General features: G+C 46.0%; 1 protein-coding gene across 1 annotated transcript in view; it reads left to right on the top strand.

Moving 5' to 3' along the window:
* The window catches only part of LOC130298172 (uncharacterized), a 121,311-nt gene that overhangs the window by 50,587 nt on the left and 47,787 nt on the right, over positions 1–22,937 (top strand). The window contains exon 5 of the mRNA XM_056551084.1: positions 5,750–6,549. Coding sequence (XP_056407059.1) covers positions 5,750–6,549 — 800 coding nt within the window. The remainder of the gene's footprint in view (positions 1–5,749; positions 6,550–22,937) is intronic.

The following is a 22,937-nucleotide window of genomic DNA, read 5'->3' as shown; positions in this document are numbered from 1 at the left end:
TCTCCTCGCCCCACAACCCACAATCTAATGTTACCATGGAACGTTTTAATCAGGTCTTGGAGTAATTTCTGCTCTTCTATATTTCGGACCGGTTACCCTTGGGCGGAGTTTGCCTGTAACAACGCCGTGAATTCATCCTCGAGTGTGATTCCGTTTCTGACTACAGTTTCCAACCCTCCTTATTACTCTGAATTCTCCACCAGTAAACGTTCCGGCATTAGAAAACCATCTCCAGTAACCCCAGTCCACATGGGTATTATTCCAAGGATCTCTCTAGAGGTCCATGTAGCAGAAGCTCCAGAATGACTGTAAGACAATTAATGACCCCCCCCCCCTTGACGATCCGGGAGAGGGTATGGTTGTCCACCCGAAACAAGATTCCCTGCACTTCCACCATAAAAATGGCTCCCCTGTATATTGGGCCCGACCACGTACTTTGACAGGTTAAAGGGAATTCCAGGAATAAAAAAACAGGCCTTTTTTTTTTCTTTCAAAGACCGCGCCCTGTTTGTCTCCACTTTGGATGTGGTTTTACAACTTGTCTCCATTCACTTCAATGGAACTGAGCTGCAGAACCACACCCAACCTGGAGACAGACAGGGAGAGGTCTTTGAAAAAAAAAAAAGGCCTGTTTTTTTATTCCTGGAATGTTGCCTATGAACTTAACCTTGTGCCCTCCATACAGACTTCCAAGGTCATCCACATTTCATTCTTAACCCCTTAAGGACTGTTCCCTTTTTCACCTTAAGGACTCGGCCATTTTTTGCAATTCTGACCACTGTCACTTTAAACATTAATAACTCTGATGCTTTTAGTTATCATTCTGATTCCGAGATAGTTTTTTCGTTACATATTCTACTTTATGTTAGTGGTAAAATTTTGTGGTAACTTGCATCCTTCCTTGGTGAAAAATCTCAAAATTTGATGAAAAATTTGAAAATTTATCATTTTTCTAACTTTGAAGCTCTCTGCTTGTAAGGAAAATGGATATTCCAAATATTTTTGATGTCTACTTTATATTTGCATCATAAAATTGACGTTTTTACTTTTGGAAGACACCAGAGGCTTCAAAGTTCAGCAGCAATTTTCCAATTTTTCACAAAATTTTGAAACTCACTTTTTTTCAGGGACCAGTTCAGAAATACCCCACAAATGACCCCATTATAAAAACTGCACCCCACAAAGTATTCAAAATGACATTCAGTCAGCGTTTTAACCCTTTAGGTGTTTCACGGGAATAGCAGCAAAGTGAAGGAGAAAATTCAAAATCTTAATTTTTTACACTCGCATGTTCTTGTAGACCCAATTTTTGAATTTTTGCAAGGGGTAAAAAGGAGAAAATTTTTACTTGTATTTGAAACCCAATTTCTCTCGAGTAAGCACATACCTCATATGTCTATGTAAAGTGTTCGGCGGGCGCAGTAGAGGGCTCAGAAGGGAAGGAGCGAAAAATGGTTTTTTGGGGGCATGTCACCTTTAGGAAGCCCCTATGGTGCCAGGACAGCAAAAAACCCACATGGCATATCATTTTGGAAACTAGAACCCTCTCGGGGAACATAACAAGGGGTAAAGTGAACCTTAATACCCCACAGGTGATTCACGACTTTTGCATATGTAAAAAAAAAAAATGTTTTTTTTACCTAAAATGCTTCTTTTCCCAAAAGATTTACATTTTTAAAAAGGGTAAAAGCAGAAAATACCCCCCAAAATTTGTAACACAATTTCTCCCGAGTACGGCGATACCCCATATGTGACCCTAAACTGTTGCCTTGAAATACGACAGGGCATTTGAGGCCTAAATTAGGGATTGCATAGGGGTGGATATAGGGGTATTCTACGCCAGTGATTCCCAAACAGGGGGCCTCCAGCTGTTGTAAAACTCCCAGCATGCCTGGACAGTCAGTGGCTGTCTGGTAATACTGGGAGTAGTTGTTTTGCAACAGCTGGAGGCTCCGTTTTGGAAACAGTGACGTACCAGACGTTTTTCATTTTTATTGGGGAGGGGGGCTGTGTAGGGGTATGTGTATATGTAGTGTTTTTTTACTTTTTATTTTATTTTGTGTTAGTGTAGTGTAGTGTTTTTAGGGTACAGTCACACGGGCGGGGGTTCACAGTAGTTTCTCGCTGGCAGTTTGAGCTGCGGCAGAAAATTTGCCGCAGCTCAAACTTGCAGCCGGATACTTACTGTTAACCTCTGCCCATGTGAGTGTACCCTGTACGTTCACATTGGGGAGGTGGGGGAACATCCAGCTGTTGCAAAACTACAACTCCCAGCATGTACGGTCTATCAGTGCATGTTGGGAGTTGTAGTTTTGCAACAGCTGGAGGCACACTGGTTGTGAAACACCGAGTTTGGTAACAAACTCAGTGTTTTGCAACCAGTGTGCCTTCAGCTGTTGCAAAAGCTACAACCACCAGCATGTACGGACAGCGGAAGGGCATGCTGGGTCTTGTAGTTATGCAACAGCTGGAGGCATACTACTTTGGCTGGGGATGCTGGGGATTGTAGTTATGTAACAGCTGGAGACACACTGGTTTGCTACTTAACTCAGTGTGCCTTCAGCTGTTGCAAAACTACAACTTTCAGCAGTCACCGACAGCCAACGGGCATGCTGGGAGTTGTAGTTATGCAACCAGCAGATGCACCACTACAACTCCCAGCATGCACTTTAGCTGTTTGTGCAAGCTGGGAGTTGTAGTTACACAACAGCTGAAGGTACAGTTTTCCATAGCAAAACTATAAGTCCCAGCATGCCCATAAGGGCATGCTGGGAGTTGTGGTGGTCTGCCTCCTGCTGTTGCATAACTACAGCTCCCAGCATGCCCTTTTTGCATGCTGGGAGCTGTTGCTAAGCAACAGCAGGAGGCTGTCACTCACCTTCAACTATCCAGCCGCATCAGGTCAGTTTCTCGTCGTCGCTGCTGCTCCTGGGGCCCCGATCCCAGCATTCACGCCGGGGATCGGGGTCCCCAGCTCCCGGTGTGCACGTCCCGCACCCGCTCACATCCTCCGGAAGAGGGGCGGAGCGGGTTGCGGGAGTGACACCCGCAGCAGGCGCCCTGATTGGTCGGCCGGGAAACCGGCGGACGAATCAGGGCGATCGTGAGGTTGCACCAGTGCCACCTCACCCCTGCAGGCTCTGGCTGTTCGGGGCCGTCTCTGACTGCCCCGATCAGCCAATAATTCCGGGTCACTGGAGAGCCGATTGACCCGGAATCCGCCGCAGATCGCTGGACTGAATTGTCCAGCGATCTGCGGCCATCGCCGACATGGGGGGACATAATGACCCCCTGGGCGATATGCTGGGATGCCTGCTGAACGATTTCAGCAGCGATGGGGGCCGGGAATGGACAGGACGTACTCAAACATCCTGAGTCCTTAAGGACTCGGAAAAGGGGCCGTTTGAGTACGTCCTGCGTCCTTAAGGGGTTAAAGTTGTTGTTATGCAATCACTACACCTCACTACACCTTGCCGGGGTGGGATTATGAGGTCTGCAGTATCCTTGACTCCCATATGTCCAGGGGCGGCCTCCAGTATCTAATCCACTGGAAAGGCTATGGAGCAGAGGAACGGTCCTGGGTTCCAGCTACAGATGTACGCGCTCCTGCCTTTCTCTGTGTCTTTCATGCTTAAAGGGGTACTCCGGTGGAAAACTATTTTTTTTAAATCAACTGGTGCCAAAAAGTTTAACAGATTTGTAAATTACTTCTATTTAAAAATCTTAATCCTTCCAGCACTTATCGGCCTCTGTATGCTACAGAGGAAGTTCTTTTCATTTTGAATTTCTTTTCTGTCTGAAACAGTGCTCTGTATACTGCTGCTATCTCTATGGGATCAGGATATATAGTAGTTATACACATCCCCCACAGCTCTATCTGTATACTGCTGCTATCTCTATGGGATCAGGATATATAGTAGTTATACACCTCCCCTCCAGCTCAGTCTGTATACTACTGCTGCTATCTCTATGTTATCAGGATATAAAGTAGTTATATACCTCCCCTCCAGCTTTATCTGTATACTGCTGCTGCTATCTCTATGGGATCGGGATATATAGTAATTATACACCTCCCCTCCAGCTCTATCTGAATAGTGTTGCTATCTGTATGGGATCAGGATATATAGTAGTTATATACCTCCCCTCCAGCTCTATCTGTATACTGCTGCTATATCCATGGGATCAGGATACATAGCAGTTATACACCTCTCCTCCAGCTCAATCTGTATACTGCTGCTATCTCTATGGGATCAGGATATAGAGTAGATATATGCCTCCTCTCCAGCTCTATCTGTATACTGCTGCTGTTATCTCTAAGGGATAAGGATATATGGTAGTTATACACTTTCCCTAAGGCTGTGTCCATACATTGTATATTTGCCAGGATTTTCCAAATTTGGCTATTGCCATAGTTGCGCAAATTGCAGAAAAACCATGTAACCATGGAAACGTGTCAACGAATCTGAAGACTTAACATCTACAGAAAACAACTAAATTGTAAATATAGGTAAAGTTTTGCAATATTTTTGAAAAAAACCCTCACCTTGAATAAGAAAGTGCCCTGATAAGTTCCATAAGGTATGGGGGGGGGGGGGGGCCGGTGTGGTTCTCCCTCGGCTTTCACCTCTTTTCTGTCCTCCGCACTCTTGTCTCTTCCTTTTAACCCTTTCCTCTTCTGTCTTTCTCCTTCCTTTCTTCCCCCACGATCAGACATTTTATCCTTTGGATAGTGGATAAGATGTCTGTGGGTGGAGTACCCCTTTAAGGTTCCCGGTTTAGGTTGTATTGTGTCTGTAGTCAGTGACTGTGTTATGCAGCTGTCCTCACTCTGTATACATCATGCTGTGCTGAATGGGATTTTGTCATAGACTTCCATGGTCTGTACTTACACTGTTTGCTTTTTGTTGTAATTGTTTTTAAAAAGTAGTAAAGTGTAACCCAAACTATGAAAATTAGATATCACTGTGATTGTATGGACCGGACTTATATCTTAATGCACATTAATACAATGTAAGATCCGTCCCACAAAAAACAAGCTCTCAAACGCAATGTAGATGGAAAAATAAGAGAGTTATGGCTATGAGGAGAGGAGGAAAAAATGAAAACACAATTTCCTGGGTTGTTAAAGGGTTAAAGGGGTATTCCAGGATTTTTTTTCCTATGCTACAGGGGCTGTAAAGTTAGTGTAGTCCATAATGTAGTGTCTGTACCTGTGTGTGACGGTTTTCTCACAATTCTTCTGTGATTTTCACCCCAATATTTATTTTCACCAGCATACAAAATGACTGTTGTCTCAGATTTTTCCCAGGTTGCAATGCGGCCGAGACCTGACATCACTAGTCACCTGATGACAGGGAGCCTGTCTGCTTCAATGGGTGGAGCGATCGCTTGGTGGGAGAGAGATCAATCTACAACTAATGCAACAGCTGTAGGCACCCTGATTGAAAACCACAGGCCTTTGGAATGGATGCAGCTCATTTATGTTTCAATGGGTGGGGTGGGTGATGTGTGGGAGGGAGGAAAATGGAATTATGGGATTTGTAGGCAAAGAAGGAAACTCAAACAGTAAATACCAGTTCACAAAAAGCCACAGTGTTATGGTAATCTCACAACATAGCCATTTAGCTCCAAAACAAGCGCAGATCCTTCCTAAGCATGTCCATTACTGTCTGCCAGGTACCTACTAAAATCACCTTATGGTGGAGAACCCCTTTAATACTGATAATAAAATCTGTTTTATTCTTGGCAGATGACTGTACCAGGAGACCAGAGGAGAATCTTATATCTTCAGATTATAAAGCAGATGATGATATCACACAAGATACATATGAAGAACATTCCATTATCCCAGATACACCCTCAGCCCTTCACAGCCAAGATCTGTCATCTCATCCTTATATACAGGTCCTGTCTTCTCAGTCATCACAGGATGTTCAGCAAAATAAAGGTCACAGAAGGGGTGTTGGACATCAACGAGCTCATACAGGAAAGAAAGCATATTCATGCTCAGAATGTGGGAAATGTTTTCCTTTTAAATCAAGTCTTGTTACACATCAAAGAACTCACACAGGAGAGAAGCCATTTTCATGTTCAGAATGTGGGAAATGTTTTAATCAGAAATCAATTCTTGTTGTACATAAAAGAACTCACACAGGAGAGAAGCCCTTTTCATGTTCAGAATGTGGGAAATGTTTTACTTTTCAATCAAGTTTTGTTAAACATCAAAGAACTCATACAGGAGAGAAGCCATTTTCATGTTTAGAATGTGGAAAATGTTTTGCTCAGAAATCAGATCTTGTTAAACATCAAAGAACTCACACAGGGAAGAAGCCATTTTCATGTTCAAAATGTGGGAAATGTTTTACTCAGAAACCACATCTTGTTGTACATCAAATAACTCACACAGGAGAGAAGCCATTTTCATGTTCAAAATGTGGGAAATGTTTTACACAGAAGTCAAGTCTTCATCAGCATCAAAGAAAAGAACTCACACAGGGGAGAAGTCAATTCAGAGGAATAATTGATGCAGATAACACATCTATATATTCACCATGTACATAGGATAGTTGACAGTAATATATATATATATCATTTCCAAACTTGTTACCAATTTTTAAGAAGTTCTCTATATTATATGATTTATTATTCTTATATTCATCTCCGCACACTGGACTTATAATAAATGTAATATTGTCCCTGACGTTGTATATAGGGAATGTAACGCGTCAATGTTGTCCCCGCCCCCTTCTCATTATGATTATAGAGACTTTAATTCAAGGCATCAGACAGGATCCGCGCGTCTCCCTTGAAGATCGTCTCTTCTGAACATAAGACGCTGCAGATACTTTTATTTATCACAAACCCTAGACCAGCGTTTCCCATCTTGACGTCTATTTTCGGTCTCAGATCATAAAATCCATTTTTCTATATGAGAAGTCGTCAATATGTCAGCGTCCCCCGGGTTCAGTAAACATCGGTGTAATTCTTTTCCTTTTCTTTGTCCTCCCCGGGGTATAAAATCCCTAGAGATCTGATCACATCTGGTACAAGATCTCTTTACTTCACACTTTGCGCCATTATTACACGGATTGAAGACCCAGTTACACGCTCGTAAATTCCCATATATGTCGTGGATTGGAAGGAAAAAGGTTCTTTATTTATTCTTTTACATAAACAATTGCATAACAAATACAAAGTAATAAAGTTTACCTCTTCAAGAAGTTGCTCAAAATTCTAACAATGTTTCTCATATTTAAAGGAGTACTCCGGCGCGCACTTTTTTCCTTTTATCCCGTCCGGGCTGCAAAATTAAAAAAAATGCACTCTCTCTTACCTGCCAACGAGCCCCCGGAGCTCCGGTACACTCCGGTACAGGTGTTCGGTCCCCGGGCTGTATTCTTCTTACTTCCTGTTAGCCCGGCACGTCACACGGAGCTTCAGCCTATCACCGGCCGCAGCGATGTCCCGCCTCGGGGCCATTATGTGAAATTTTTGAGCTCAGTGTAAAGACGTGAATCCATTGTTCCTCACTAAAAGTCTTCCCTAAATCCTCTTCCCACTTCTTACAGCAATCAGGGAGTCCAGGATTAGGTAACAAGGTATTAGAAGCTTTTCATACTCCCTTAGTAGATAAACATGGGGTAAAATGACTATATAATGACTTGGATCTGAAAAGTGACATGTTTAGAGATGAGACATAGGGGGAGATTTATCATGGCTTTTAGAGCATGTTTTTGTCTATGTTTTGGCGCAGTTCAGGCGCAAGCAGCATATTTTGAGACTTTTCTGCGCCTTTTGATATAGACAGTTTTACTCTTTTTGCCGACCCGTAGAACTATTTCTTTCTGACCCTGCAGTGGTCACATATTTATCATTTGCGACTTATGTCAAAAGTCGCTATTTTGTGCGTAAAGGTAAATTTTTAGGCGCAAAGCTAGACCACCTACCAGTAGGTGTGAGAATAATTTCTACCTTCCACAATTCAACCTTTAACCCCTTCCAGCAGAATCCCGTCTATAGATGGTGAATTGCGCAGGTCCTTCACGCATTCTGCTGTCTATAGACGGCATTCAGTTAACCCGGCGATGCGCGACATCGCACGGGTTAACTGGCAGAGGTCCCGCTGTTACCAGCCCGATGGCCGATAACTTATACCGATATTCTGGTATAAGTTTTGGGCTATTTCTCCCCCCTCCCCCCTCAGAAGCCGCTGCAGATCAATGATTTAAAGCTGGCGCTTTAAATCAATGAACTGCAGGGGCTTTAGTGGGGCCAGAGACCGCCGCCGCCCGCTTCTCTCCCCTGCCTGTCCTGGGGTCCTCCCAAGTCCAACCACCGCCGCTGCCCCATTGCCTCCCCCATCCCGGGTTTTATTCCGCGCTACTTCTGGCTCCGGCGGCGTCCTGAGCTGTCACTGACGGTGACGTCGCGTTGAGGACATCACTCGTCATTGCGCAGCGTGCAGGACGCCGCAGGAGCCAGAACATGGCCCAGCAGATGTCCCCAATCTGGTCCCCAATCTGTTCTCCTCCAGCTGTTGCAAAACTATAACTCCCAGCATGCACTGACAGACCATGCATGCTGGGAGTTTTAGTTTTGCAACAGCTGGAGGCACATGGGTTGAGTTATGTAACAAACTCTGTTTTGCAACCAGTGTGCCCCAGGTGTTTCATAACTACAACACCCAGCATGCATTGACAGCCAAAGGGCATGCTGAAAGTTATAGTAGTGAGCCTCCAGCTGTTGCATAACTACAAGTCTCAGCATGCCCTTCTGTCACTGCATGCTGAGAATTGTAGTTTTGCAACAGCTGGAGGTTTGCCCGGCTATGCGCTGACAAGTAATTGCCAGTCCATGGCCAGTATTTGTCGGCGCTTTCGCATACCAACGCTCACCCCGTGGCGTACCCCTATAGGTACATGTACGTTGGGAACCCAGGCCTCTGGTTGTTGGTCTGACTCTTTTTTAGAAAAGGTGTTTAGACAGGAGAGCTGCACCTTATCCATCATTACTCCTGCGCATTATTGATGAATAAGGGGAACGCTAGTCAAAGAATAGACAAAAAAATGGTGGAAATGTGATCTAACACAGACATTTCTTGATAAATCTCCCCCTATGTATAGTTTATGTTTCCATCATAAAATTGAGATGTTTTTACTTTTGGACGACATCAGAGGCTTCAAAGTTCATCAGCAATTTTTCACAAAATTTTCAAAATTCGAATTCTTCAGACACCAGTTCAGGTTTGAAGTGGATTTGAAGGGTCTTCATATTAGAAATACCCCATAAATGACCCCATTATAAAAACTGCACCCCTCAAAGTATTCAAAATGACATTCAGTAAGTGTGTTAACCCTTTAGGTGTTTCACAGGAATAGCAGCAAAGTGAAGGAGAAATGTTCTCGCATGTTCTTGTAGATCCAATTGTTCAATTTTTACAAGGGGTAAAAAGAGAAAAATCTTCCTAAAATGTGTAACGCAATTTCTCTTGTGTAAGAAAATACCTCATATGTGGATGTTAAGTGTTCGGCGGGCGCAGTAGAGGGCTCAGAAGGGAAGGAGCGACAATGGGATTTTGAAGAGCCAGTTTTGCTGAAATGGTTTTTGGGGGGCATGTCACATTTAGGAAGCCCCTATGGTGCCAGAACAGCAAAAAAAAAACACATAGCATACTATTTTGGAAACTAGACCCCTCAAGGCACGTAACAAGGGGTCCGGTGAGCCTTAATACCCCACAGGTGTTTGATAAATGTTAATTAAAGTGGGATGTGAAAAGGAAAAATTTGTTTTTTTACACTAAAATGCTGGGGTTACCCCAAATTTTTCACAAGTGGTAATAGGAAAAAATGTCCCCCACAATTGGTAAATACATTTCTTTGGAGTAAGGAAATACCTCATATCTGGGCATAAACTGCTCTGCGGGTGCACACCAGGTCTCAGAAGAGCAGGAGCGCCATTTGGCTTTTGGAGAATTTTGTCAGGGGCCTTGAGCGTTTACAGAGCTACCACGGAGCCAGAGCAGTGGGACCCCCCTTCAAGTGCCATCATTTTGGAAACTACACCCCTCAGGGAACGTAACAAGGGGTACAGTCAGTATTTACACTTCACTGGTGTTTTGAACAGTGGGCCGTAAAATGACAAAATAGGTTTTTTTTTCACAAAAATGCCGGTGTTATCCCAAATTTTTCATTTGCACAAGGAGTAATAGGAGAAAATGCCCCCAAATGTTGTAACCCCATTGCTTCCGAGTATGGAAATACCCCATATGTGGGTGTCATACAGGCTCAAGAGTCATAGAGCTATGTTTGTATTTGGCCTATGGCATATCAGTAGCTGACGGTTACATATATTCAGAGGAAAATAACAAAAAGGAAACACCCACATGTGACCCTATTACACACAGTACACCCCCCCCCCCCCCCCGGGAAAGGTGTATAGGCAGTGGCGTTGAGACCCGGGTGCGGGGGGTGTGGCCTGCATCGGGTGACACGAACCTAATGGGGTGACACCAAGACGCTCCGCAGCACCCACCCCCCCTCCCCAGCCACACCGACTCCCCCCTTCTGTGCCCGACCGGCCTCCTGTCCGTCAGCAACAACCCCCCCCCCCCCCCGCCTTCACGTGCGCTGTGCGGTGCGCCCATCCGTCAGCACCCCCCCCCCCCCCCGGCCTTCACCTGCACTTGTGTGCGGTGCGCTCGTCCATCAGCACCCCCCCCCCTCCGGCCTTCACCTGCATGGTGTGCCCATCCGTCAGCACCCCTGGACCCTCCCTCCCGGCTTTCACCTGCACTGTGCACCCATCTGTCATCACCCCCCCCCCCCCCCCTCGCCTTCACCAGCACTGTGCCCGGCCTCCGCTCCCACGTCTTCGGTTGCGCTGGCCTGACGTCCCACCGCATGGCCGCGCAGGAGGACATCGTCACTCGCAGGGCGCCCGGAGAGAAGGATCGCTGCACTGTGTGTGTGTGTGTGTCTCTCTGTCTGTGTGTCTCTGTCTGTGTGTGATTGTCTGTGTGTGACTCTGTGTGTGTGTGACTCTGTATGTGTGTGTATGTGACTCTGTGACTGTGTGACTCTGTGTGTGTGTGTGACTGTGTGACTCTGTGTGTGTGTGACTCTGCGTGTGTGTATGTGACTCTGTGTGTGTGACTTTGTGACTCTGTGTGTGTGTGTGACTGTGTGTGTGACTGTGTGACTCTGTGTGTGTGTGACTCTGCGTGTGTGTATGTGACTGTGTGTGTGTGACTCTGTGTGTGTGACTGTGTGACTCTGTGTGTGTGACTGTGTGATTCTGTGTGTGTGTGTGACTCTGTGTGTGTGTATGTGACTCTGTGTGTGTGTGACTCTGTGTGTGTGTATGTGACTGTGTGTGTGTGACTGTGTGACTCTGTGTGTATGTGACTGTGTGTGTGTGACTGTGACTCTGTGTGTGTGTGTGACTGTGTGTGTGTGACTGTGTGACTCTGTGTGTGTGTGACTCTGCGTGTGTGTATGTGACTGTGTGTGTGTGACTCTGTGTGTGTGACTGTGTGACTCTGTGTGTGTGTGTGACTCTGTGTGTGTGTATGTGACTCTGTGTGTGTGTGACTGTGTGACTCTGTGTGTATGTGACTGTGTGTGTGTGTGACTGTGACTCTGTGTGTGTGTGACTCTGTGTGTGTGACTGTGTGACTCTGTGTGTGTGTGTATGTGACTGTGTGTGTGTGACTGTGTGACTGTGTATGTGCGACTCTGTGTTTGTGTGACTCTTTGTGTGTGTGTGTGTGTGACTGTGTGTGTGTTTGTAACTGTGACTCTGTGTGTGTGTTTGTGTGACTGTGTGACTCTGTGTGTGTGTAACTCTGTGTGTGTGACTCTGTGTGTGTGTTTGTGTGACTCTGTGTGTGTGTTTGTGCGACTGTGTGTGTGTGTGACTGTGTGTGTGTGTGTTTGTGACTGTGTGACTCTGTGTGTGTGGCTGTGTGTGTGTGACTGTGACTCTGTGTGTGTGACTGTGTGTGTGTGACTGTGTGTGTATGTGACTCTGTGTGTGTGTGACTGTGTGTGTGTGTGACTGTGTGTGTGTGTGACTGTGTGTGTGTATGTGACTCTGTGTGTGTGTGACTCTGTGTGTGTGAGACTCTGTGTGTGTATGTGACTGTGTGTGTGACTCTGTGTGACTCTGTGTGTGTGTTTGTGACTGTGTGACTCTGTGTGTGTGTGTGACTGTGTGTGTGACTCTGTGTGTGTGTTTGTGTGACTCTCTGTGTGTGTGACTCTGTGTGTGTGTGTGCGACTCTGTGTGTGTTTGTGCGCCTCTGTGTGTGTGACTCTGTGTGTGTTTGTGTGACTGTGTGTGACTCTGTGTGTGTGTGTTTGTGTGACTGTGTGTGTGTGTGACTGTGTGTGTGTGACTGTGTCACTCTGTGTGTGTGTGTGTGTGTGTGTGCCTGTGAGTGTGTGTCTCTCTGACTGTGTGTGTGTGTGTTTGTGTCTCTCTGTGTTGTCTCTCTGTTGTATGTGTTTTTTTTTTTTGGGGGGGGTTTGAACCAGCGATCTAATGTGGGGAGACTTTGACCCATTGTGGGGAACCTGCGGCCTAATGTGGGGAAACTACTACCAAATGTGCAGAGTCTATACTATCTTATGTGGGGAAACTGCTACCTAATGTGGGGAATCTATGCTACCTAATGTGGGGAAACTGCTACCTAATGTGGGGAATTTGTGCTACCAAATGTGGGGAGTCTATGCTACCTAATGGGGGGAATCTGTGCTACCTAATGTGGGGAAACTGCTACCTACCTAATGTGGGGGAACTGCTGCCTACCTAAAGTGGGGGAACTGCTGCCTACCTAATGCTCCCCCCCTGGCAGTAGCACCCTCATCATCCACCAGCAACATCCCCCCCCCCCAGCAGTAATACCTCCATCAGCAGATCCCGATGGTGGATGATGGGGGTGCTCCTGCCAGGAGGATGATCCTGCCGATGGATGATGGGGGTGATACTGCCAGGGGGGATGGCCAGTAGCACCCTCATCATCCTCCAGCAACACCCCCCCAGTAGTAGCACCCATCAGCACCCCCCCTCCGGCCTTCACCTGCATGATGTGCCCGTCCGTCAGCACCCCTGGACCCTTCCTCCCGGCCTTCACCTGCACTGTGCACCCATCTGTCATTACCCCCCCCCCCTCGCCTTCACCAGCACTGTGCCCGGCCTCCGCTCCCACGTCTTCAGTTGCGCTGGCCTGACGTCCCACCGCATGGCCGCGCAGGAGGACATCGTCACTCGCAGTGCGCCCGGAGAGAAGGATCGCTGCACTGTGTGTGTCTCTGTCTGTGTGTGATTGTCTGTGTGTGACTCTGTGTGTGTGTGTGTTTGCGTGTGTGACTCTGTGTGACTCTGTGTGTGTGTGTGTGTGACTGTGTGACTCTGTGTGTGTGTGACTCTGCGTGTGTGTATGTGACTCTGTGTGTGTGACTGTGTGACTCTGTGTGTGTGTGATTGTGTGACTCTGTGTGTATGTGACTGTGTGTTTACTGTGTGACTGTGTGATTCTGTGTGTGTGTGTGACTGTGTGACTCTGTGTGTGTGTGTGACTCTGTGTGTGTGTATGTGACTCTGTGTGTGTGTGACTCTGTGTGTGTGTATGTGACTCTGTGTGTGTGTGACTGTGTGACTCTGTGTGTGTGTGACTCTGTGTGTGTGTATGTGACTGTGTGTGTGTGTGACTGTGTGACTCTGTGTGTGTGACTCTGTGTGTGTGACTGTGTGTGTGTGTGTGTGACTGTGTGACTCTGTGTATGTGCAACTCTGTGTGTTTGTGTGACTCTGTGTGTGTGTGACTGTGTGTGTTTGACTGTGACTCTGTGTTTGTGTTTGTGTGACTGTGTGACTCTGTGTGTGTGACTCTGTGTGTGTGTTTGTGTGACTGTGTGTGTGTTTGTGCGACTGTGTGTGTGTGTGTGTGTGACTGTGTGTGTGTTTGTGACTGTGTGTGTGTTTGTGTGGCTGTGTGTGTGTGACTGTGTGTATATGTGACTGTGTGTGTGTGTGACTCTGTGTGTGTGTATGTGACTCTGTGTGTGTGTGACTGTGTGACTCTGTGTGTGTGTGTGACTCTGTGTGTGTGACTGTGTGTGTATGTGACTGTGTGTGTGACTGTGTGTTTGTGTGACTGTGTGACTCTGTGTGTGTGACTCTGTGTGTGTTTGTGTGACTCTCTGTGTGTGTGACTGTGTGACTGTGTGTGTGTGCGACTCTGTGTGTGTGTGTTTGTGTGACTGTGTGTGTGTGTTTGTGCGACTCTGTGTGTGTTTTTATGTGACTGTGTGTGTGTGACTGTGTGACTCTGTGCGTGTGTGTGACTGTGTGTGTGACTGTGTGACTCTGTGTGTGTGTGTGACTCTGTGTGTGTGTATGTGACTCTGTGTGTGTGTGACTCTGTGTGTGTGTATGTGACTCTGTGTGTGTGTGACTGTGTGACTCTGTGTGTGTGTGACTCTGTGTGTGTGTATGTGACTGTGTGTGTGTGTGACTGTGTGACTCTGTGTGTGTGACTCTGTGTGTGTGACTGTGTGTGTGTGTGTGTGTGACTGTGTGACTCTGTGTATGTGCAACTCTGTGTGTTTGTGTGACTCTGTGTGTGTGTGACTGTGTGTGTTTGACTGTGACTCTGTGTTTGTGTTTGTGTGACTGTGTGACTCTGTGTGTGTGACTCTGTGTGTGTGTTTGTGTGACTGTGTGTGTGTTTGTGCGACTGTGTGTGTGTGTGTGTGTGACTGTGTGTGTGTTTGTGACTGTGTGTGTGTTTGTGTGGCTGTGTGTGTGTGACTGTGTGTGTATGTGACTGTGTGTGTGTGTGACTCTGTGTGTGTGTATGTGACCCTGTGTGTATGTGACTGTGTGACTCTGTGTGTGTGTGACTCTGTGTGTGTGTGACTGTGTGTGTATGTGACTGTGTGTGTGACTGTGTGTTTGTGTGACTGTGTGACTCTGTGTGTGTGACTCTGTGTGTGTTTGTGTGACTCTCTGTGTGTGTGACTGTGTGACTCTGTGTGTGTGTGTGCGACTCTGTGTGTGTGTGTTTGTGTGACTGTGTGTGTGTGTTTGTGCGACTCTGTGTGTGTTTTTATGTGACTGTGTGTGTGTGACTGTGTGACTCTGTGCGTGTGTGTGACTGTGTGTGTGACTGTGTGACTCTGTGTGTGTCTGCCTGTGAGTGTGTGTCTCTCTGTGTTGTCTCTCTGTTGTATGTGTTTTTTTTTTTTTTTTTGGGGGGGGGGGGGGGGGTTGAACCAGAGATCTAATGTGGGGAGACTTTGACCCATTGTGGGGAACCTGCGGCCTAATGTGGGGAAACTACTACCAAATGTGCAGAGTCTATACTATCTAATGTGGGGAAACTGCTACCTAATGTGGGGAATCTATGCTACCTAATGTGGGGAAACTGCTACCTAATGTGGGGAATTTGTGCTACCAAATGTGGGGAGTCTATGCTACCTAATGGGGGGGAATCTGTGCTACCTAATGTGGGGAAACTGCTACCTACCTAATGTGGGGGAACTGCTGCCTACCTAAAGTGGGGGAACTGATGCCTACCTAATGCTCCCCCCCGGCAGTAGCACCCTCATCATCCACCAGCAACATCCCCCCCCCAGCAGTAATACCTCCATCAGCAGATCCCGATGGTGGATGATGGGGGTGCTCCTGCCAGGAGGATGATCCTGCCGATGGATGATGGGGGTGATACTGCCAGGGGGGGATGGCCAGTAGCACCCTCATCATCCTCCAGCAACACCCCCCCAGTAGTAGCACCCCCATCATCCACTAGCAACACCACCAATATCCCCCTCCCGTGGTAATAGCATCAGCTAACGGATGTTGAGGGGTGTTACTGCGGTTGTGGTATTATATTCAGAGGGTGCACTGTATGGCAACATTATATTCAGAGGGCGCAGTTTGTGGTAGTATTATATTCAGAGGGCGCAGTGGGTGGTAGTATTATATTCAAAGGGTACAGTGTGTGGCTGTATTAGATTCAGAGGGTGCACTGTATGGCAACGTTATATTCAGAGGGCGCAGTTTGTGGTAGTATTATATTCAGAGGGTGCAGTTGGTGGTAGTATTATATTCAGAGGGTACAGTGTGTGGCAGTATTATATTCAGAGGGTACAGTATGTGGCAGATTTATATTCAGAGTGTACAGTATGTGTTGGTATTATATTCAGAATGTACAGATGTGTGGTAGTATTATATTCAGTGGGTACGGCGTATGGAAAGTTTATAATCAAAGAGTATAGTAGTATTATATTCAGAGGGCGCAGTTTGTGGTTGTATTATGTTCAGAGGGCGCAGTGGGTGGTAGTATTATATTCCGAGGGTACAGTGTGTGGCAGTATTATATTCAGAGGGTACAGTATGTGGCAGATTTATATTCAGAGTGTACAGTATGTGTTGGTATTATATTCAGAATGTATAGTGTGTGGTAGTATTATATTCAGTGGGTACGGTGTATGGAAGGTTTATAATCAAAGAGTATAGTAGTATTATATTTAGAGGATACAGTGTCTGGCAGGTTTATAATTAGAGATGAGCGAACTTACAGTAAATTCGATTCGTCACGAACTTCTCGGCTCGGCAGTTGATGACTTATCCTGCATAAATTAGTTCAGCTTTCAGGTGCTCCCGTGGGCTGGAAAAGGTGGATACAGTCCTAGGAGAATCTTTCCTAGGACTGTATCCACCTTTTCCAGCCCACCGGAACATCTGAAAGCTGAACTAATTTATGCAGGATAAGTCATCAACTGCCGAGCCGAGACGTTCGTGACGAATCGAATATACTGTAAGTTTGCTCATCTCTATTTATAATAATACTTGTTTTCATATAGAGGATGAGAATATGCTGACATAGTGAGGAGAAGTCTGGGCGTCACATTCTGCAGAGAGAAGTTTTAGTTGGACCAGGCAGTATATACCATCTGAATTAGATAAGAGAAGACTATAGAGAAGACGTCACCTGTAATCACTGATATCATTGTGTATTCTCCTCACTATAGAGAAGACGTCACCTGTTGTCACTGATATCATTGTGTATTCTCCTCACTATAGAGAAGACATCACCTGTAGTCACTGATATCATTGTGTATTCTCCTCACTATAGAGAAGACGTCACCTGTAGTCACTGATATCATTGTGTATTCTCCTCACTATAGAGAAGAGGTCATCTATAATCACTGATATCATTGTGTATTCTCCTCACTATAGAGAAGACGTCACCTGTAATCACTGATGTCATTGTGTATTCTCCTCACTATAGAGAAGACGTCACCTGTAATCACTGATATCATTGTGTATTCTCCTCACTATAGAGAAGACGTCACCTGTAGTCACTGATATCATTGTGTATTCTCCTCACTATACAGAAGACGTCACCTGTAGTCACTGATATCATTGTGTATTCTCCTCACTATAGAGAAGACGTCACTTGTAGTCACTGATATCATTGTGTATTCTCCTCACTATAGAGAAGACGTCACCTGTCGTCACTGATATCATTGTGTATTCTCCTCACTATAGAGAAGACGTCACCTGTAGTTACTGATATCATTGTGTATTCTCCTCACTATAGAGAAGACGTCACCTGTAGTCACTGATGTCATTGTGTATTCTCACTATAGAGAAGACGTCACCTGTAGTCACTGATGTCATTGTACATTCTCCTCAATATAGAGAAGACGTCACCTGTAGTCACTGATATCATTGTGTATTCTCCTCACTATAGAGAAGACGTCACCTGAAGTCACTGATATCATTGTGTATTCTCCTCACTATAGAGATGTCACCTGTAGTCACTGATATCATTGTGTATTCTCACTATAGAGTAGTGTTGCTCGCGAATATTCGCAATTCGAATATTATTCACGAATATCGCATAATCGCGAATTCCGCGAATATAGCGCTATATATTCGTAATTACGAATATTCGTTTGTTTTTTTTTCACAGTACACATCACAGTGATCATCCCTCTCTGCTTCCAGCTTGTGTGGTGTAAAGAAGGCTCTAATACTACTGTGTGAGACTGGCGTGCGAAAATTCGCATATGCGAAAATTAGCATATGCGAATTTTCGTATATGCGAATTTTAACTTATGCTAATTTTGTATATGCTAATTTTCACATCTGTAAATTTTCACATACGCGAATTTGCGCATATGCGAAAATAAAACGAGGATATAACGAATATGCGAATATTCGCGAATATATGACGAATATTTGTCCATATATTCGCGAATATTCGCGAATTCGAATATGGCCTATGCCGCTCAACACTACTATAGAGAAGACGTCACCTGTAGTCACTGATATCATTGTGTATTCTCCTCACTATAGAGAAGACGTCACCTGTAGTCACTGATATCATTGTGTATTCTCCTCTCTATGTCCTATCAGAGCTGTAGTCACTTGTAAGTTCTACAGTTATGGTGAGTGAAACTACAACTCCCAGCATAACCTCACCACTGCATAAAGGGGTACTCTACTGGGAAAAAAAATGTAATCAAGTGGTGCTACAAAGTTAAACAGATTTGTAAATTACTTCTATTTAAAAATATTAATCCTTCCAGTACTTATTAGCTGCTGTATAAGCGATTCACAGGAAGTTCTTTTCTTTTTTAATTTCTTTTCTGTCTGACCACAATGCTCTGTGCTGACACCTCTGTCCATGTCAAGAACTGTCCATAGTAGGAGCAAATCCCCATTGCAAACCTCTCCTGCTCTGGACAGTTCCTGACATGGACAGAGGTAAGACTGGAAATAACTACACAACTTCCTGTGGAGCATACACCAGCTTATAAGTACTGTAAGGATTAAGATTTTAAATAGAAGTAATTTAAAAATCTGTGTAACTTTCTGGCACCAGTTGATATAAAAGTAAATGTTTTCCAGTGGAGTACCCCTTTAAGTAATTCTGGGAGTTGTATATTTAAATGGTGAAAACTCCTTTAACACTTTCCTATTCTGTGGCAACTGGTATATCTGATTATTATACTGGAATTTCTCACAATGCGCTACAACAGGGGTTTCTGTCACAACTGGCCAAAAACTTACTGGGGGGAGGGGGTAGGTATGGGGGTGACACCATTTTCTACCGCACCAGGTGACACCAACCCTAGCAACGCCACTGTGTATAGGTGGGAACTGGACAGGTGTTCCCTAAATTTATTTTCCAGGAATGGATGAAGTGTACAATGGGGGGAATGAAAATTACAATTTTATTACTGATGTGCCAATTATATTCCCAGAATGATGGCCTAGAGTATAGCCGAAAGTAAAAATAATGCCCGCCCCAAACCCTATGCTCTGAATCATCATTCTGGGAATGTGATGTGTGTGGCCGTCCCTATTCTGTTACCTCAAATGCGCACCCCGCTCAGGTGGGGAGAGAGCGCTGCACATTTGAGGCAAAAAAAAAAAGACCCCGATGCTAGTGACTCAGTGACCCATGACCCATTTTTGGAAAACAATACCCCCAGAGGTCTTATCATTTTTTTTTTTTTTTATGAGATTTTTTTTGATGGCCAATTTAGTGGTTTATGGGGTTAAAATTTGGAATGTTCTCTGGACTTTGTACATTTGGGTCAAATTATGGAAAATTAAAATGAAAAGGGAAAATGTAGTGCTCCATGGAAGTGTGATACTCCCTGAAGCAATCCTTAATGCAGAGGCCCGGATGATCAGGGCACGTGTCACATTGAGTGGTGGTGTCCTTCCATATCCCCCTCTTGTCCTTCCGTATCCCCCTCTTGTCCTTCCAAATCCCTCACTTGTCCTTCCATATCCCCCTCTTGTCCTTCCATATCCCCCTCTTGTCCTTCCGTATCCCCCCTCTTGTCCTTCCATATCCCCCTCTTGTCCTTCCGTATCCCCCCTCTTGTCCTTTCGTATCCCCCTCTTGTCCTTCCATATCCCCCTCCTGTCCTTCCGTATCCCTTTCTTGTCCTTCCTTATCCCCCTCTTGTCCTTCCGTATCCCCCACTTGTGACACACTCTGCATTTTTTCTGGGATCGTCCCTTATTTCCAGTGTGGGGTACATCACCTGGAAAGTGCTGGCCGGGGACCATCCTGGCACCTATATTTCCAGTTCATCAGGAACTCCGGCCTGCTTTTTCCCGGTCGCCTGACTTCTTCTTGGAACTGCAGGAATGTCCCTGTGTTGCCAGCATACTGGGACAGTCCAAAAGAGTTATACATGGCAACCTGTACCATGTAGAGCGCAACTTTTTTGTATCATATCTGTGTTTTCCGCATGGCATTATATGGCTTGAGGACTTGATCATAGAGATCAACTCCCCCCATATACCAATTGTGACATGGATTTTATCAGTGTTCTTGTAGCTATCTTACTCCCGGCCAAATCCCTATACAGAATCTATATACCGAAGTATACCAAAGTAAATCAAACGGAGCCATTGTCAGTTTCAAATGCTTCTGTGTTCTGTGTGCTCGTCACTGAGCTTTATTTCAAATCGTTCAAGCTTATATTACCTTTGTAATTAACATAAGTTCCCACCCCCCTACTATGCCTTTCCTGAACAGTTTGGCGGGCTTATTTCTTCTGATACTCCACACGATGGGAGGGGTGAGACAGGAGACAGCAGATGTGGGAGTAGCATTGTCCTTGTGGCCAGCAGCTTCCTCTACACGATGGTGGGGGCAAGATGGGAGAGAGCAGATGGGGGAGAGGTGGACAAGTAACAGAGAAGCATGGCCTCATCCTAAATGGGCATTTTACATATACAGTATATAAAATTTACATATACACACATATACATCTATCACAATTGTAGTCCAGAATACAATCGGGCTTGAGGGCCGGTGTTGTGGTACCTCGCAAAGGGACAGGTGAGCTGCCGTTACCATGAATTATGGTCAGCAAAAGGACATTCCTCATATCCTTATACTTGACCAGCAACAGGTTTTCATGGGTAAGTGCACGGGACTCACCCTTGGGGATAGGTGTCTGTACAAAATTTAGAGGGCGGCCTCCCTGGTTCTTCCGCACGGTTCCACAAGCGGACGTGGATCTGGCGGCAAGGGATGTGAACAGAGGGATGCTGGTATAAAAGTTGTCCACATACACGTGAACCCTTATCCAGCAATGGGTGCACAAGGTCCCACACAAGCTTCCCGCTAAAACCCAGAGTGGGGGAACAATCTGGGGGTTCAATACGGGAATCCTGTCCCTTATATACTCTAATCTTGAGAGTGTACCCGGAGGTACTCTCACAAAGTTTGTAGAGCTTCACGCCATACCGCGCCTGCTTCGAGGGAATATACTGGCGGAAGATGAGTCTCCCCTTAAAACTGATAAGAGACTCATCTACAGAGAGCTCCCTGAGGGGTACGTAGGCCTCCCAATATTTAGCCCCAAAGTGATCTATGACCGGCCTCACTTTGTAAAGCCGGTCATAGTCAGGATCACCTCAGGGGGGACATGCCGCATTATCAGTGTAATGCAGGCATTTCCGAATGGCCTCAAACCATCCTCGTTCCATGGCCATAGCGTAGAGTGGGGTCTGGTAGAGGACGTCTATGTTTTTTTGACTAGTTTTTTGACTAGTTTTTTTGACCATATGCAGCATGAGGCCCCAAAATGTCCTCAGTTCGGGTGCATTAATGGCGTACCTGTCATTGGACCTGGCCAAAAGCGAATCAGGGTGGCGGGCAATGAACTGTTGGGTGTACAAGTTTGTTTGCTCCACCATTAGATTGACAAAGTCATCACTGAAATAAAAACTAAAAATAGTCTATTTCAGTGTATCCGGACGTGTCAATCCGGATTCCTGAGTCGCCAACAAAGTCAGGAATCTGTGGCCGATATCCCTCTGGGGGTTTCCAGACAGGTTCAACAGTAGGGGGCTCCAGTATGCTTGTCTGGGGGGGGGGGGGGGTTCGGATTCCTATTACGAGCGGCATGGACACTCGTACTAGTGTCGGCCAATGGGTCACTATCATAGGGGTGTGTGGCCTCGCCTGGCGGTGTCTCCCCCTCCTTCTGGGGGGCTCATCATCAGTGCTAGATGACGAGGAAGAACACAGAAAAGTAGGATCTTCCTCGTCCTCACTGGCAGATTTGGAGTTGGAGGCAAGCAAAGCGTATGCCTCCTCCGCCGAATATGCCCGGCGGGCCATCACCTTTTTTCTGTTGTGGCAGGGGGAGATGCGAAAGGAGGGGCAGGAAGTGTGTAATGTATGTTTGGTGTAACCTATATATAACGGTGTGTGATTAGAAATCACACACCGTTAAAAGAAAAAAATTAAATGCTGTGGCCAAAAAATAAATAATTTACAAAGGGGGCCAAATGCAGCGCCCTGAAGCCCTGTGGCGGACCCTTGATGACCTATTAGGGGGTCGGGGTGAATTTTTTTCACTTTTCTTATTAACCTACCTGTCCCTGCACTGAAACTCACCCTGCACTAAAATCAATTCCTCAGCCCTGAGGGGCACAGATCTTCACAGAGGGGGGGGGGGTCCCTGGCTTATTCTCTCAGCTCTGCCCGCTGGCTGAGCTCGGTGGGCGAGCAGAGCTGAGAGAAGGGGACATTAACCCCTCCTCTCCCGGCTGCTATTGATCGTCTGACCAATAGCAGCGCTCCTGGGGAGGTGACCAGATCGCCACCTCACCCCAGCTACAGGAGGTGATTGGTGGTGTATAGTACTCCGCCGATCACATTCTAATTCCGGCTCATCAGGTCACACGTGACCCATATGACCAGAATCGCCACAGATGCGGGTTTGAATTCACCGGCGATCTGCAGCAATTGCGCTACATGGGTGGGTGTGGGGGTCTCAGAACCACCCTGGGCATTGTCATGGGATGCCTGCTGAATGATTTCAGGAGGCATCTCGGTCTGGTCCCCAAAATTACGGCATACAGGTACGCCCTGTGTCCTGGAG

This window comes from Hyla sarda (genome assembly GCF_029499605.1).
Source record: "Hyla sarda isolate aHylSar1 chromosome 1 unlocalized genomic scaffold, aHylSar1.hap1 SUPER_1_unloc_3, whole genome shotgun sequence".
Taxonomy (NCBI): domain Eukaryota; kingdom Metazoa; phylum Chordata; class Amphibia; order Anura; family Hylidae; genus Hyla; species Hyla sarda.
Note: the sequence above shows the minus strand (reverse complement) of the source record. Positions and strands in the feature narration are given on the sequence as shown.